This window comes from Carlito syrichta, unplaced genomic scaffold, assembly GCF_000164805.1.
Source record: "Carlito syrichta isolate Samal-C Ts95f unplaced genomic scaffold, Tarsius_syrichta-2.0.1 Scaffold304598, whole genome shotgun sequence".
NCBI classification, from domain to species: domain Eukaryota; kingdom Metazoa; phylum Chordata; class Mammalia; order Primates; family Tarsiidae; genus Carlito; species Carlito syrichta.
This window is the reverse complement of record NW_007248694.1, coordinates 230,270-247,245: the sequence shown is the minus strand read 5'-3', so window position 1 is coordinate 247,245 and position 16,976 is coordinate 230,270. Positions and strand designations below refer to the sequence as shown.

The following is a 16,976-nucleotide window of genomic DNA, read 5'->3' as shown; positions in this document are numbered from 1 at the left end:
TGTCTAGGAGTCTTAGAAAGCAGAAGCTATGAGAGAGGCTGTTTCTTCCATTGCTAAGGTTAATAGGAGAACTCTTATTATCAGAGTAGATCTGTTGTTCACTGAGATTGTGTATTTTTAAGCATACATGGAACCAGACTTGAAGGGTGAAACCTCTATTAAAATCTTAATGAGAGGGAAACATATGTCAGCCAAGAAATACATATGAAAGGAAAACACAGCAAAATATGCTAACCCTCTTTAAGCATCCATAAAGGGAAATTTTACATTCATCTTACCACTTCATACACCATGTTTTTCACGTATTTGAGATAAATATTGGTTTATTACTGATATTTCACCTTATTTAAACTTGCCTTGTCAAAGAGAATCCTTGCCTTGTGGCAGCTGTTTTTATACACTGCAGGCTCCGCTCATATATGGAGAATTTCGAAGTGCATATTTTTCTGCCTTATTTAAAAAAATTTAATCAATTCATAATTCTTAAGGATTTCATGGTTACGTATAGGCAGATATAAAACCAAAGAAGCTTTGGCTTCTTTTGGTTGACTTTTTTCCTTTCTAACAGGGGAAGGAGCAAGCTAGTGATTCTATTTGGGTGTATTTATGAAGATTATGTAATTAATGACATAATAAGCTATTAAGACTCCACAAAAGGAGACATTTTGGAAGCGCTGGAAAGGGTGGAGATGGAGGGGTTGACACTGCTATTTCTAGAGGAAGTTAGAACACTTTTAATTGTTCTTCATGAATCTCATCTTCCTAGGTGGATAAAGTTTGAAGAAAAAGTGGAACAGGGCGGGGAACGATGGAGCAAGCCTCATGTGGCCACACTGTCCCTTCATAGCTTGTTTGAGTTGAGGACATGCATGGAGAAAGGATCCATCATGCTGGACCGGGAGGCTTCTTCTCTCCCACAGTTGGTGGGTAAGTATGCTGTTCTAAGTTCTTTTTTTTAAATTTCAGCTTTACTTATCCACAATTCTCTATCAATGCAGATGACTACTAGTAAGCAGAGTTAAATATTTCATAACAATTCCTTCTCTCTCTCTCTCTCTCTTTTTTTTTTTTTTTTTTGAGTCAGGGTCTCACTCTGTTGACCAGGCTGGAGGAGTGCAGTGGCATGATCATGATGGTCATGGCTTATGGCTGCCTTGACCTCCTGGGCTCAGGTGATCTTTCATCCTCAGCCTGCAAAGTTGCTGGGAATATGGGCATGTGCCACCATGCCCAGCTAATCTTTTGATTTTTCTGTAGAGAAAGTGTTTTGCTATGTTGCCCAGGCTGGTTTCAAACTCCTAGGTTCAAGTCATCTGCTTACCTTGGCCTCCCATAGTGCTGGGATTACAAGCATGAACCTCTGCACCAAGCTTCTTTTTTTATATTATAAGAACAGTGTGATTTATAGCAGAAAATGTGGAAAATACAGACACATACTAAGAAAAAAATAAAAAAATCCATAATACCTCCTTCTGGTCATAGCCATTGTTAACATTTTGGAATATTTCTTTCCTTTTTTTTTTCTCAATCTTCTCCCTTGGGCTTTTTGTTTTAAGCATTAATTTTCATCATAATTGGGATTATATTGTATATGTACAGACTTGCATTCACTTTCTTTCTTTGCATGCGGTTAATATTTTGAATAGAGTCCCCTCATTCACCCATCCTTGGTTATATTGGACTGGAAGTCTGGACACTAGGTTTCTAGAACTCTTTGACCTTGTGCTTGAACTGAGCTTCTCTTAACCTCAGTTTCATCATCTATAAAATAGGGCTTAAATCCTTTGTAAGAAGGGAAATGGTTTAGGTTCTGGATTGGGCTGATTGTAGTTATAAGTCAAGCTCCCTTGGCTGTGTGTAGAGAAAGGCTCTGTGGGGCTGGGTTTCAGCAGGACCTTCCGGGTTAGTGACTGAGTCAGGCAGGTCACATTGGTGCCAAGTATCATTTGTATTGCCACCATCGAAGTCACTGAACCTCATGGCACAGGACAGCTTTGGCATCTTTTGTAGTTAGTGTTGTGTGCACTGAATGTTAACTTATCATGCTGAACACCTTGGGCACACACATCACTGCATTCCATGCTGGTGTAATTATTTTCATTTTCTGTCAAGAGCCTTGCCTAAGCTGCCTTAATTACCCTTCAGATCTAGATGTGCCGAAGATAACGTTTTTCTTAAAAAGAGGTGCAGGGGCTCCACTTGTTATTCCTAGGAAAATTCCATCACCAGGTGAGCACTAGACTGTAGGGATGAGTGCCCTTTTCTAAGAGATCTTCAGTGTGCCTACCCTGGAGTTGTGGGGAAGAGGGTATGGATTGTGGTCCTGCCAAAAGTAACCAGTGTAACTTTCTTGTGTAATTTCAGACTTACTGCAAAATGTCTTTGTCTAACTGCAGAAAAAAGGGTCATCCTTGCCATCTAGGTCTTTATGGATAATATGAAGGCTACAGAATTTGTGTTGGAAGGACAGATTAGCTGTCAAATAAAACATATATATGGCTGATGTATGTATGCCTGGTTGCTTTTCAGAGAGATTGTTAGTTAGATTTGCAAAGAAGCCCTGTGCTTTTCATACACCGAAGTACTGAAGTTATAAGTGAAGAAGGGAGAAGGACTAATGTAAAGATGCTGCATGGATAGAAATAATTATTTCATGCAATTTTTTTGGCAGTGGTACATGAGCTTAAACAATGTGTCAGACATTGTTCTAGGCCTTGGAATTAGGTTTGCAAATCTGCCACTCTGTAAATGGGACAAGGTAAAAATCCACGTGGATCATTTGAAGATAATAGAGGAAGCACTGCTTTATGTAGAATTTTTCATATTGAAAAGGCAGATGAGGTTAAAAATGAAAATTTGATGTATGAGGAGAGATCTTGGATTATGGTACCCGGAGAGTGGAGTCCATCTACAAAGACAAAGAGAAGCAAACTAGGAATGATCTGGACAATTTATTTCATTGGCTTTTTCACTTATTAAAAACTGCAAAAGAGAGTGTTATCCAACAAAGTAACATGACTAGCAAAAATCAGTCTAGTTTTGAGTGAGAATTATGATTTCTACGTTCTCAGACTTTAAGAACTAACCTAGAACAAAAATGTCAGAAATTGCACAAGTTGAAAACTAAGTCAGAAGTGCATACATTCAGGGCAAAATGGAGAAGAAACTTGTGACTAAGCAATGTGTAGGCAATCTAGGAGGAGAATAAGGGTCACCAGGAAAGTTCCCGTGTTTAAAAATCAATCTTACTATCGTTACTGCCTAAAGCTCTCTCATTTAGAGATTCATTCCATTAAGCTCAGGTTTTGTCCTCTATTACAATATACATAATCCCTGGGAAGGGCCATATATTAATTTCATGAGATCCAAAGTGGAATTGTAGAGAGAATACTGGATTTAAAGTTGGGGAGTTATAACTAACAGCTATCCCTGTTAGCATGTGTGACCATGGACCAAGACAAATTATTTAACTCTTTTGGAGTCTTGCTTTTTGCATCTATAAAAGCATGGTAAAGGTGTAACTTTCAGGGTTTTTATGAGAATTAATTGAGATCTTCAGATGTGATTGTTACATATTTACATCTCTATTCCAGTATAAATTACTTTATCTGGATCTTTCTGCATGTCGCCTAGCAGAGGGCTGAGTACAGACTGATTGAGTCAGATAGATGCTCAGCGACTTCATGAATGGGAGAAAAGACTCTGAACGGTGTGGTGGGCAGAACTGGAAACAGTGGGACAACTTCTTTGCTGTTCTAGCAGCTAATCAACAAGGGTGGTGAAAGTTAATGTTGAATGATGCACGTGGGTTTTTTTGTAAAACTGTCTTCAGGATCTTCAGCACCAGAAAGGGCCATCTTAAGGCACTTCTGGTCTTCAGCAAATAACTGACCCCTTACATGTAATAGCAGACAGAGTTTCACATTATACCGAAACATCTTTAGCCAACGACCAAAGAGAGTCGTTCTGGTATTTACCTCATGTAAGAGAGGTTCATCAAGCATTTTACATTCCCCTTTAATTTTCCATTACTTTTTGTTATCAACTGTGAACTTTTTCTTTAACCTCCATGCATTTACTTCAGAAATTGTCATTACATGTTAAAATTAGACAGCACTAGGTCACTTGGAGGTATCATCACTCACTAATATGTTTGCTCTGTGGTCCCTGGGGCGAACAGGCAGAGAGCCAGTGCTGTCATTCTGGAGTTGATAATACAGAAAAACAATTCAGAGGCAAATAACATATCACCAGTCGGAGAAGAAAGCCAGATTTGAAGAAGCGGAGAGAAGAATATGTTTGAAAGCTTGTAACTGACCAAAAAGAAATACTTAAAAAATCCTTTAAAAGAATCAGAGCCTTATGAAGGGTAAAACATGAAGAAAACAAAGCCCTTGTTTCATTTTAGATGACAGAAGATGGCACAGTCACTTGAAGAGTTACAGTCATTATATGGCTATTTAAAAAAATCCCCCTCGCCACCAAAAAATCCTTTTCTAGCGGAGCATAAAGTGGAGTTGCTTTGTCCTGGGTCCTGCTGGTAGTTCTGAGTTGAGAATTATGCACAGCTAGGCCCTATGATGCATTTCCCACTGCACCCCAATTTTATTTCAACAAATGAGAAGAAAAAGAAATAATAGCAAGTGTGATTTTATCAAACAAATATTAGCATGGGTTTCCTCTTTCCTTGCAGTCCACCTGCTACACCTCATGGGTCTACCTCTGAGAGGTATCCCACCCTGCAGGCTCAAAGACAGTGCCACACCACGTGAGGGCCCTGCGCCATGGTGGGCAACTGTTTAAGCAGGTGTTACTTCTCACACTTACATAAAAATTTCAGCCTATTTTTGATTCTTCTTAGGACTTCTACTTATTTTTTTGTGTGTGAAGAATCCCTTCTGAATGTTAATAGAAAAATGTGTCTGTAAAATATTATAAAGGATAAAACATATTTTCACAGATTATTTTAATAGCTTTATTATTAGACTCATCATTGTAATTCTATATTTGAAGTATGTCATTCACATATGGAGCCGAGTCTGGGAACTTTCCTCCCCTACTAAGTTAAAAAAAATTAGAAGCCATTTCAGGTATTTTATTATGATGGGAAATGGATTGGGAAAATGTAATTCTATTTTTGGAGTTCTCATTTTCATATATTTAAAGGCATTCCTGAGCTGTGTGTGTTGGCAGGTGTGTTAGTCCTGTTTCTTATTTTTCATACCTTTGATATTTTCAAAATGACAATATCTTTATTTTTTCTATTCCCAAAAGTAACGTGTTCATTTTTTTCTATAATTCAGGAAAATATAACACATAAAAATAAAAACATCCACTTATCTAATCCCTCAGAACTGTCCTCCGGATTTTCTCTATGCAACTCTGTTTACACATATATAACTGATTTTACAAAATGAGATCTTTCTGCATCATTTTAGTCTGCCTTTTTTTTTAGCCTAAAAACATAGTATGCTTGTCATGGTATTAAATAGAAATATAAACATTTTAATGGCTGCAAAATATTCAATAATATATTATCGGGCAGTTAGTTGCCTTCAAGTTTTAATTGTAAAGAGAATAAGTGAACATCTTTATTATGTTTTTGTGAAATTGATTTATTTTCTTAGTAATGATTTCTAATGGTAGAATATTACAATTTGAACATGTTAAAGGACTTTGATACGTATTTGTCGAATGACATCTGAAGAAAGTTTGTACTTACTAGTCAACGCTGTGTCGTTGTCATCAGTATGATGTTGTCTATTGCACACACCCTTCACATCATGGGGGGCTGATTTGTCTTTTTAATTTTTATCACTTGATAGATTACAAATATCTAATAATTGGTTACATTTGTATAAATTTATTTAAATTGTCTTTGTTCACCTTGAAATTGGATTTTTATATATTTTTAGCCCTTTTTCTTTTAAGAATGTTTGTGATCTTTGCCTGTTTCTCTGTTGCATGGCCATCTTTTTCCTTGATTTGTAAAGGCTCTTGCATATATCAATTCTTTTTTTTTTTCTCTGGGGCTTCCTTTTTAAATAAAGAAAAATGTTGTGTGATGTGAACTAAACTAAACTGTGAGTCAGAAAACCTGGTTTTATTTGGGGGTTTACCTCTAGTTGGTCTACCTCTGTGGGCAAGTCACTGCTTTGGTCCTCTCTTCTCTTCTGCATAACAAGAAGTTGAACTTGATACTCCCCAAAGAAGTTCCTTTATGCTCTGCTATAATCTGGAGTTGACACATTCTTTCCCATTGGTGCCGTCTGTGAAATTTTGAATACTGAAAGCTTAATTTCAGTGTAGCTATTAAATGTTACTGCCCCCACTTTCCTTCGAAAGGTTTTATAGTTTATGCTCAAAGAGATCCTTTTAATGTAGGCCATTTTAATGGAAACTTAATGAAGGGCATAAGCCACACAGGTGTCTTAACCTGTTCTAACTGGTGATTTCCAGGTATTAGTAACAGAGGGCTGTGCATGCATATGGATTGGTTTGAGATTTCAAGGGAGGGCAGGAATAGAGGGAGGCCCTGCCAGGGAGGGTAAATTAGAAACGCTTTAATCCACAACCCTGGAGTTAGAGTAGGAGTTTGATAACACTTGTAGCAGATATGCTGGGACTGTTTGTTTGTTTTTATGGTTTTCTGTGAAATGGACTTTCTACTTTAAGAGGACTTAAAGGGAAAGTGGAGGGATTGTGTTCTGCAAGCAACTCTTTTACTGTGGGATAGAGGGTTAATTTTAATTACAGGATCAGTTCTGGGAGTTTTCCTGAGTGGGATTTATGTAGCTAAAAATATTCAGCACTTACGACCACTTTCAAACCAAATCATTCCCATGGGAGAAACTCTTCTGCCACGCCCAGGTTCTTACCAAGTGGTCCAGTGCTGTGTGACATGTTATTGCATCTGTGTGAGGCTTGTGATGGAAAATCCTGGATTCAACCTCTGCTTGGCTTCCAATTAGCTGACTGTACACTGTGTACACTGTGTAATAGTTTCTAGCTATTGGCTGTGAGGCCAATTCTGTGAGTGCTTGCTGTAAAGGTGAACTTCTGAGAAGTGCAGTCATGCCCAAGCAAAGTCCCTTGAACATCTGTAACTTCTCTTTACAAAGAGATGGGAGTCCTTGGGAGAAGCTGTCGTCCTACTGGTACCCATCGATTTTCTTGTCAGACTTCTAGGAAAGCATAGCTTTTGCTCTCTTCTTCGCTTTTGTATACTGAAGCTTGCCTAAGAGGAAAATATGAATGTGTGCTACATACAACCATGACCAGTAAAGACAGGCATGAGATTTATGGTTCTAGCTCTATGCAAGGGACAAAAGTTTTACTTGCATACAGCGAGGTAGCTTTCTACCAATGCAGATCTTGCATTTCTTAAATATTACAAATCCTTTAATATTTTGTCCTCAGGCCCATTTTGGGTGGAGATAAATTTTGGCCTGTCATGTAGATGTCCGAAGAGAATGCACCAGGCCACCCTTATGCCATTCTATGGACATGCTGACTTGTGAGAAAGAGGACTTCTTGTATTCTATCGGAATAAGAACTTATGTCTCAGCAGAGTGACCCACAGAGCAATTTCTAAAAAACACAGTCGTCTTTTTTGGTTAAAATCATACTAAAAAAGAGTTAATAGAAATTTTAATTTTTTTGTAGTAAGATAATATATTAGAATTTTGTTAAAAATTCTAGCAGGTTATACTTTAAAATGACCAATGAAAATATATTGGAAAGGCTTTAGTTGAATTTGAGCAAGAAGAATAAGCCTCCCTTATTAAGGCATACTTTTGCAGTTTAACCTTTCTTTCATTGGATTAATTGGTGTTCATATGACCTGATACTGGGAAAGATATTATTTTCACTTCCCTTATTCTGTTTTAAAGAAAATGTAACATTACAGAAGAATTGGGAAAATAGATTTTAAAAATCAATAATCTCGCTACTTTAAATTTTGTATATTCTCTTTGAGTTTTTTCATATCATTTATATTTCTGATACATTTGCTATGAGAGTACATGAAATGTTTGAATCTTACTTTGTTTCCCCCTCTCCCACCCCAAATCTTACTTTTTTAATGAAAAAAATATAAATGACTGACTTACTGTGTTACTCATAGAAGAATGTGATTTACATGAATTCACCATAATCGGCATTAAAAATAAAAGAACAAGACAATTCTGCCTCTCTAAACATAAAATCAATTCTGTGATGTTTATAACTTTCTCCTTCATGCCAGTATCCTTATACCCATCATCTTTCTATAAAATGGAAAGTTGGACATTTGGAAATAATATATTTATATTAAATTTGAGGGTGACATCCATTGAGTTAGAGTAAAAAATGACATCTGTCAAATTAGAGTAAAAAATTAACTTTGTGGTCTTGTGACTGAGTTTTGTGTTTTGTTTTTGTTTTGCTTTGTCTTTGTATCAGAGATGATTGTTGACCATCAGATTGAAACGGGCCTATTGAAACCTGACCTTAAGGACAAGGTGACCTATACTTTGCTCCGGAAACACCGGCATCAAACCAAGAAGTCCAACCTTCGGTCCCTGGCTGACATTGGGAAGACCGTCTCCAGTGCAAGTAGGATGTTTACCAACCCTGATAATGGTAATGCAGGGCCAATTGGCTGCTGCTTTCTCTTTTCCCTCTCAGTCACCTTTACTTCATGTCTTGTCATCTTTTTTTTTTAACCTCTCTTTTCTCAAGTTCATATGCCACAACCATTTCATAATGACTTTTTTTATTCCTTTTTGAGTCTGAGTCTCACTCTGTCACCCAGGCGGGAGTGCAGTGGCACAGTCACGGTTCACCACAGCCTCCACCTCCTGGGCTCAGGCGATCCTTCTGCCTCAGCCTCCCAAGTAGCTGGGGTCAGGCACATGCCACTATACCCAGCTAATTTTTCAGTTTTTTTGGTGGATATGAGATCTTACTATGTCATGTAGGCTTGAATCCCTGGGCTCCAGCAATCTCCTGTACTTGGCCTCCCAAAGTGCTGGGGTTGCAGGCATGAGCCACCTTGCCTGGCCTCGTGATTTTTTTTTTTTTTAATCCAAGTGGGCAGGTTTGCGGTCTTGCTTGAAAGATCTCAGCAGTTGTAGTAGCCGCCAATGCCATGGTGTCTTGCTTGCTCCATATATGCATCTGTTCTGATTGACTGAGGTGGTTTGGTAATAACTCTATGATGAAACAACGGAACATTTCAGATGAATCAGCAAACTTGTAGATTGTTGAGTATATCAGGGAAAACGTTTTCGACAAAGTGGCTTGTCAGAATCAGGAGCTAGTAAGATATGATGAATGCCTTGAAATCTCATATCATGAAGTGTTTGCTTGGTATATGAAATAGTGTCCAGCCTATTTAAATAACCATTTTATCAAAGTAAGACTCATTGTTAGGTTTACCCCGCCAAAAGGAAAAACAATCTTCTTTCTTGGTATATAGTAATGGTAGTCAGATGCAAGAATAATTATTCAAGATGTGATATTAACCTCATTATTTAACGATAGGGAAAGCACTATATCCTATTTGTATTGCATTTACCAGGGTTTTCTGTAAAGTGTCTATCTTCTATATTATTGTCTTTGTTTCATGATTGGGAGCAATTTGAGAAGGGAGAAGTCAGTTTCCATGAGGTATGGCAAAGGAAGGCATGGTGAAAAAAGTTGCTAGGCGTTCTCTAGACTCCAACCCATTCCCGTCATTTTTAGTATTAGGAGAAATGAGTAGAAAGGGAGATGCTAATTCATTGCCTTCAACTGCACTTTCAGAGTAACAAAAAACGTGTTGTCATGGAGAAAGCTGGATTAAGTGAATTGTATAAACTGAATTTCAATTCAGCCACTTCATTTCTGGAAATAGCGTTTTCTGACTTAATACAGTTATTGGTTGGCTGGAAGAAAGCTGACTATTAGCAGACTTTCTCTGGCATATATATTTTAAGCAAAACTGGTTATAAACAAATAATTTAAATAAAATGCTGTTTTATAAATAAAAACAACTCATAAAAGAGAGACTCTAGTCTGAAACATTTCGACTTCAATTTGACGGTTCTACTCTTACCTGGAATATTGCTCCTGACAGGAAATGGTTTGGTTTTTGTGTCTCCTCTGGTTTTTTTTTTTTAATTGTGTTTTGAAGAGAGGGGTTGTTTAATGGCTAGAAGGTTACAGGATTAGTAGTTTGTTATTACAGATGTCATAAATATTTCATTTTAAACAACTCATATTTTTGAAATTATGGCAATTAAAGTTGAAGTCCCTCTTTTATATCTTATTTAATAATCCTCTTTCTCATGTAAAATGAAATTCCAAGATTTGGTAATTTTTTCAACATGGTAGTATAAAGAAGTATAAAAATGCATTGATTTCAAATATTGCTGTATTTACAAAAAGAAGAGGAAAAAAGCAGTCAGGATACCAGTATGGTGAAATTTATTTTTATCGACCTACAGGCGGAGTAGAAATTAAGAACAGATGGATCTTAGAGGCCAGGATCTTGTGCTTTAGGAGAAAGAATTTGGATGGGGAATACTACTAATGAATTGATATTGCTAGTCATTCAATAGTTTATCGTATCAGTAGATCTCTGTACTTCAGAGGAAAGTTGAAATTGCCTGGGTCCTTCACTTTCTCACTTGTGAAATGTTATATATGCTGAGCAGAAAGCAAGTAACAAGGGTAGGCAGTTCTTTTCTGGCTCTTCAACTGATCAGCTTACACTCGCAAGTGTAGAATAAGATTAGGCCTTTTTAAACATGTTATTATTGGCCTCAGTGCTACCTAACTCCTTTGAAGTACCCAGAGGCAAGATTTGGCTTTGAGAGATCCTATAGCAATGAATTTCATGTGCCTCCAAGTTTCATTATTATCAATTATCAGGTGGCAAATTTTTGGCTTTTTAGAGGTGCTTGTGAGGTTACGTAGTTAACCTTACTATATTTTAGGGTTTAATTACTTAATATATTTAACAACTATGAAATGTTCTTAGAATAAATATCTAAAACGAAGATTAAAGAACTACTATATATAGAACTACTGTAAATTTTTTATATATTTAGAATGATTATTCTATGTTTAGAATGGTTGCTACTCTTTTAATAAACCAGAATCTTATAGTTGGAGCTAGATTCTAATATCCCCATGTAAAACCTAGATAAACTTAAGTCGCCTTAGTCTTCTATTGTAGGCTAGAAAATAGCTTCAGTTGCGCTAGCAACAATATATATATATATAACTGAAATGTATTAGAGATAACCTCAGCAATGAGAATATTTTTATTTCCCAGTGGTGTGGTAGAACCATTTCTTATCTACTTGCAAGAGTCAGTTGTTATCAAGGATGTTGCAAGCTGGTTGTTAGATACAAATTCTATGAAAGATTAAACTACATAAACATCCAATTAAATAATTATATTAAAACAGAGGTAATAAATACTTAAAATCCATTGTTTTCTATTTATTTCACTACATTTATTATAATCTATACTCTTAAGATTATTTTAATATATTGTGTCTGTGTGGTAGAAATACTATAAAATGGTGTGCAACTGCATTTCTCTTCCCAGCTCTGTATTCAGTGACTTTATATTGGTAACTTGAAATTGGCTATTGATGGTAGTATTTACACCATAGAAACCAGCGAATGCTGCAAATCAGGGCTTGATTTATTTTTTTGTCAGTTGTCTCTAGACTTTAAAAAGTGATGGAGAAAATTCTAATAACGCATATTAAACTTAAAAGTGAGTAGTTTCAAAAGCTGTTAAAATGTGGATAGCAGAAAAGAACGAAGAAACTTTTTTTTTTCTGGTAATCAGAAATTATTATCCAGTTTAGCAAGAGTCACCTATATCATCAACAATTGAGCGAAGTCTAATATATGTCTTCATTGTTTCACTTGTGTCCTACTTTTTAGCATAATGATAATATTAACCAACATGGATATTGGAACTATATTTATTTGCAAGTAGTGCAATCAGAAGTTAGCTAGTGATGCAAGAGTTTGGCCAACATCAGTAGACGTATTGTATGAGAATCAACTGGCTATATGCAACTTACAATATTGTACATTTGATTATTATTTGCACAATATGTGTTATATATCCTTTATATCAGTAAAGTGCACTATATGCACACACATACACACAGACACACTCACACATACACACATATATATTTTTTCACCCTGGAAACTGGTTTTCAAACATTTTCCAGCACATCCACTACCAGGATACCACACTATCTTTATCCATTGCCAAAGACTAAATCTCATCTTTTGGGATCCTGATATGGCTTGGGGCTCAAGATGATTTCTTGTTTTTAAAAAGGAAAGAAAAACATTCTTATTTGTAATAAATCAGGGAATAATGAGGTTAGCTTCCAAGATGTTAATTGTTGTGAAATTACTACTTGTCTGAGACATCTGTGAATTCTATGGAAATGTCTTCTGGGTACTACATTTTAGGCAAGTGCTATAATTTCTCAATATATTATTTGTGGCATTTCTATAGAGTTAATGTTGCATGAAGAAATTAATGAGTTTTTTAGTTTCCTCTGGTGTTGGATTCCCTTTTACCTACTCTTTATTTCTCACTATTGTTTTAGGTTGAACTATTTGAAATTGCCATTTTTGTAGATAAAATCAAGTTATCAGCAATTTCATATGGTTCTACCTAATAATTTGATCTAACATCCTTGGATAATGCTTTTGTTTTGTTTTAGTTTATTATGAAAAAAATAGTGTTTAAGCCCAGCATCATTTCTTGGATAATTATTATATCTTTAAGTATACATCATCTTTTTCTCCAAGGATCATTTCCTCCTAGTATTTGCTTGTCTATGCCACTCTTTATGGCAATGAAGAGTCAGACTTAAGAGATACAACACAAGTGAGTATTTAGTTTTCGAAAGACCTACTTTAAAAACCAAGTCAGATGTACCTGATTTTTTTTAGAAATTCATTTAAAGTTTATGCTTAATTGATATTCATTCAATAAGTATTTAATAAGATGTTATGACAAGGTTAACTGATAACTGCATTTTTAAAAAATCATGGTTTATAAGATGATCTGATATAAAAAATTCTGGTATAAAAAATGAATACTTTTGATATGCATTGTCTTACCCTAAAGCTTACAAAATATGACTGAAACCCGACTTAAGAACCCAAACCAACAAGGAACCTGAATTTGAGTATTCGTTTTTTCCCCCTAGACTATCATGAAAGATCACTTCTTTGTCTTCCCTGATCTGGGAATACAGACTCCCTTTATTGAGAATTGGCTTTTGTAATCCAGTCAGTAGACAGACTGTGGATTTTATTTTTCCCCAATCCAATTTCATGATCTCACTTTTTTTTGTATTTCATTTTTTAAAAAATTATTTTATTTTAAAGATGTGGGGTACAATTCAGGGTTAGGTATACAAAGGTTCATTATGTAGGTATCCTTGTTGATGAGGTGTGCCCCCCTCACTATTTATTAGAGAAAAGTTTCTTTAAATAAAAAATTGGAAAGGTAATTTAGTACTTGATTTGATATTTATAAAGGTGAGATGAAAATGAAACAAAAAAATATCCAAAATGTTTAGAATGGTAACTGGCACATAGTAATTGCTACCCAAATGTTATTAAATCATATTCAATATGTTTAAGTGCCATTAGGGAAGAAAAATCTCATACTGGGTAGGAAGGTTTCTGAAATGATATTTGCTCTGTAGCTTACAACTTGAAAAGAAACTCACAGATGTGGTGCTGACATTTCCTCTGCCCTTTGGTAAGTGATACCAATAGCCTTTCATTAGCAATGCAGGGTGAAGAAGCCCTTTCCTCATCACAGCCCTTTAACAAGTGTATTCTGATCCCTTTTTGGTTCTACTCTTCGCTAAACGGGTATCAGGGGAGCCCTAAACCACACTGGATATCCAAGACTTGATAAAGTTCATCCCTCAGTCGAATGAGTCAAGAGCTGGGGATGGTGGCAGCTCCCCACCAGGGCAACTGGCTCCTAGGCTCATGCTCCTCCCTCTGCTTTCTCCTGGTGCCTTCTGGCCTCTTCTAGATGCATAGGGATCCGCGGACTGCTCCTGATTAAACCTCTGGGTTTTATCCTTAGTTCACCACTTTCATTCTGTGGAGTGTGAGACATGTGGTCTTCTTGCTCTCACCACATCCTGCCAGCACTCACTCCTGAACCTGGATCCCTTTAAGGCCATCCCCCAGGCAGGATGCCACTTTCTAGCTCTCACCCACACTGCTGGTTTGACATAAGCACGTACCACTTTTAGGAACTTTAAAAAGTGTAGTCTATTGCTATTACCTATAGTAACATAGAAAGTGGTTAGCAATGAGGACAAACAATGGAAAGAAATAAAAACTTTTTTTGTTAATAGTAACTCTAGACTCCATTGAAATTGTTGCATTGGATCTGACTTGAGATTAAGCCTATTCAAACTATTTGGTTTGGATAATATATCAAGCTGCCCCGGAAAACCGGCATGTATTGGATTTGGCTAGGGCCACTGCCAGGTTTACCAAGCTTTCTCATTCCCTTTAGAGATTCTTAGCTTTTTGTCTGGGCTTTGTATCCTAGCTTGCTTGATTGTCTTGGACTGAGTTGTTCTATTTCAGTCCCCCACTCCCCTGCCCCATACCCTTGAATTAAAATACCATTCTTGAATCAATGGGTAAGGCAGGTATTTTCTTAACTTCTCCCAGGACTTCATTTCCTTTGAAGTACTCAGGTCAATCAATGTCTTGTGACTCTCAGGCCCACCTCACCTTAAGATTAGAACCATTGTTGCAGATGCTTTTCTGCATACAATGAACTCTTTTCCCAAAACCAACAGCATACCTAGGTCTGTTTTGTTCAGGACTCTAATTCTGCATTCATTTTCACAGCACAGATGAATTCCTGACGAGAACCCACACAGTGATCAGACTCTTTTCAACCTTAGAATAAATGAACCATCCCATGAAAAGTTTCTAGTGAAGTACCTGAATGAAAATATTCCTTGACAACAGTAACAATTATGGTTATTGTTATTATTATATTTCTAATTCATCTGTGAGGCACTATTCTTTATAATGTTCAAATATTTAAGCATACATCATCTTTTTCTCCAAGGTTCATTCCCTCATAGTATTTGCTAGTCTATTCCATTCTTTATTGCAGTAAAGTGTCAGGCTTAAGAGATATAACACAAGTATTTAGTTTTTGATGTTAAAGGCATACTTTATCATCTTCTTCTTGAAGACATGGCATCAACTTGACTAATATTTAGTAGCAGTATGATTATGTGCAATTTATATACTTTCCTTGAACCTCAGGTTTCATGCTTATAAAATAAGAGTAATAAGGTCTTATTCTGTAAATAAAACCAGGAATAAATGAGGTAGCTTTGTGAAAACTATTAAATAAGCACAATGTGAGATATCACTGTGTCTTAGTGTGTTAGGGCTGCTACCAAAATATCAAAGACTAGGCAGTTTGTAAACAACAGAAATGTATTACTCACAGTTTTGGAGTCTGGCAAGTACAAAATCAAGGAGCCAGCAGAATTGGTGTCTGGTAAGGGTCCACTCCTTGTAGATGGCACCTTCTATGTGTCCCCACAAGCCTTTTTCATAAGGGCACTAATCCCATTTGTGAAAGAGGAGCCCTCATGAACTAATCACTTCCTAAAGGCTTCACCTTTTAATACTATTGCATTGGCGATTAGGCTTCAGCATAAGACTTTTGAAAGGATACACACATTTAGACCATAGCACATTGTAAGGCACAGCTATTATTCAGAAATATTTTAAGAGGCAAATTTAGTGACTTTCAGCTTTAAAATTGAGGATAAAACTTCAATTTACCAAAATTATTTTATATTTTATTCTTTTCTGTGTCTATAAATTTTCTCCCACCACTTTATATATGAGCAAATATTCCTGGAGTTTTATTTTTAAAATAGTGCTACTTTCTTTATCAATGTTACAGATACCAAATGATACTTAGCAAGTTGTTATTCGTGTGCTTCACAGTGTTTTTAATTTAGGAGTACCAAGATTGATCATTATGCCTAAGCAAGGACAGTTTTGGCTATCGAGAGATAATAAGTGTATAGCAAGATGTTACCATTAAGTAGATATATTTTTAGATTTACTAGTTGCCAGTTTGTTTTATTCAGCCAAGGTCTGTGATAGAGCGAAGGAACTGGAGTGACACTCTTCATCCAGTCCTACTGCATCTGAGTGCTCTCTTCTGTATTCTCCTTCTCTGGAGAAGCCGTGTATTTAAAGAATACTGAACTGATTTGCTGCTGACAACCCTGAGTGACTCTTAGTAGAGTCCCCTTCTAAGACACCCTCAAAATCTTGTATTCCCCAGCCTCATCTTGCTCTAAGAGCAATAGGAGAGTAGGTGCAGATCTGGGACCATGTCCGGTCTCTGTGAAAGAGAAATAGAGAGGAGAGGGAAGAACAGGGAAGAGTAAGGAGAGACAGAAAGGCAAAACAGAGGCTAGCATGATGAACTTGATTGTCATGTCATCCTGAAAAAAAAGGCGGTGGGGGAAATGAAAAGTCTTAAAAGAATGACTAAGCAGGGCTCGGTGACTCAGTCTGTAATCCCACGCCTTTGGGAGGCTGAGGTGAGTGGATGGCCTGAGCCCGCGGGTTCGAGACCCGCCTGGGCAGCGAGACCTCATCTCTACAATAAATCAAAAATCAGCCGGTCGTGGTAGCGCATGCCTGTAATTCCGGCTACTCGGAAGACCGAGGTGGAAGGATCGCCGGAGCCCAGCAGGTCGAGGCTGCGGTGGCCGGGAGCGGCCACTGCACTCCAGTCTGGGCGACCGAGTGAGACTCCAACTCAAAAAAAAAAAAAAAAAAAGAATGACTAAGCATACCTCATTCTAATCAAACTCTGTTTTGATACAAAGGACAAAACGGAGATTTTCCTAAGTTTGTGAACCTGATTT

General features: G+C 36.8%; 1 protein-coding gene across 1 annotated transcript in view; it reads left to right on the top strand.

The window, feature by feature from the left end:
* The window catches only part of LOC103262717 (electrogenic sodium bicarbonate cotransporter 1), a 239,403-nt gene that overhangs the window by 10,577 nt on the left and 211,850 nt on the right, over positions 1–16,976 (top strand). The window contains exons 2-3 of the mRNA XM_008060360.2: positions 767–927; positions 8,443–8,622. Of these exons, the coding sequence (XP_008058551.1) occupies positions 767–927; positions 8,443–8,622 (341 nt within the window). The remainder of the gene's footprint in view (positions 1–766; positions 928–8,442; positions 8,623–16,976) is intronic.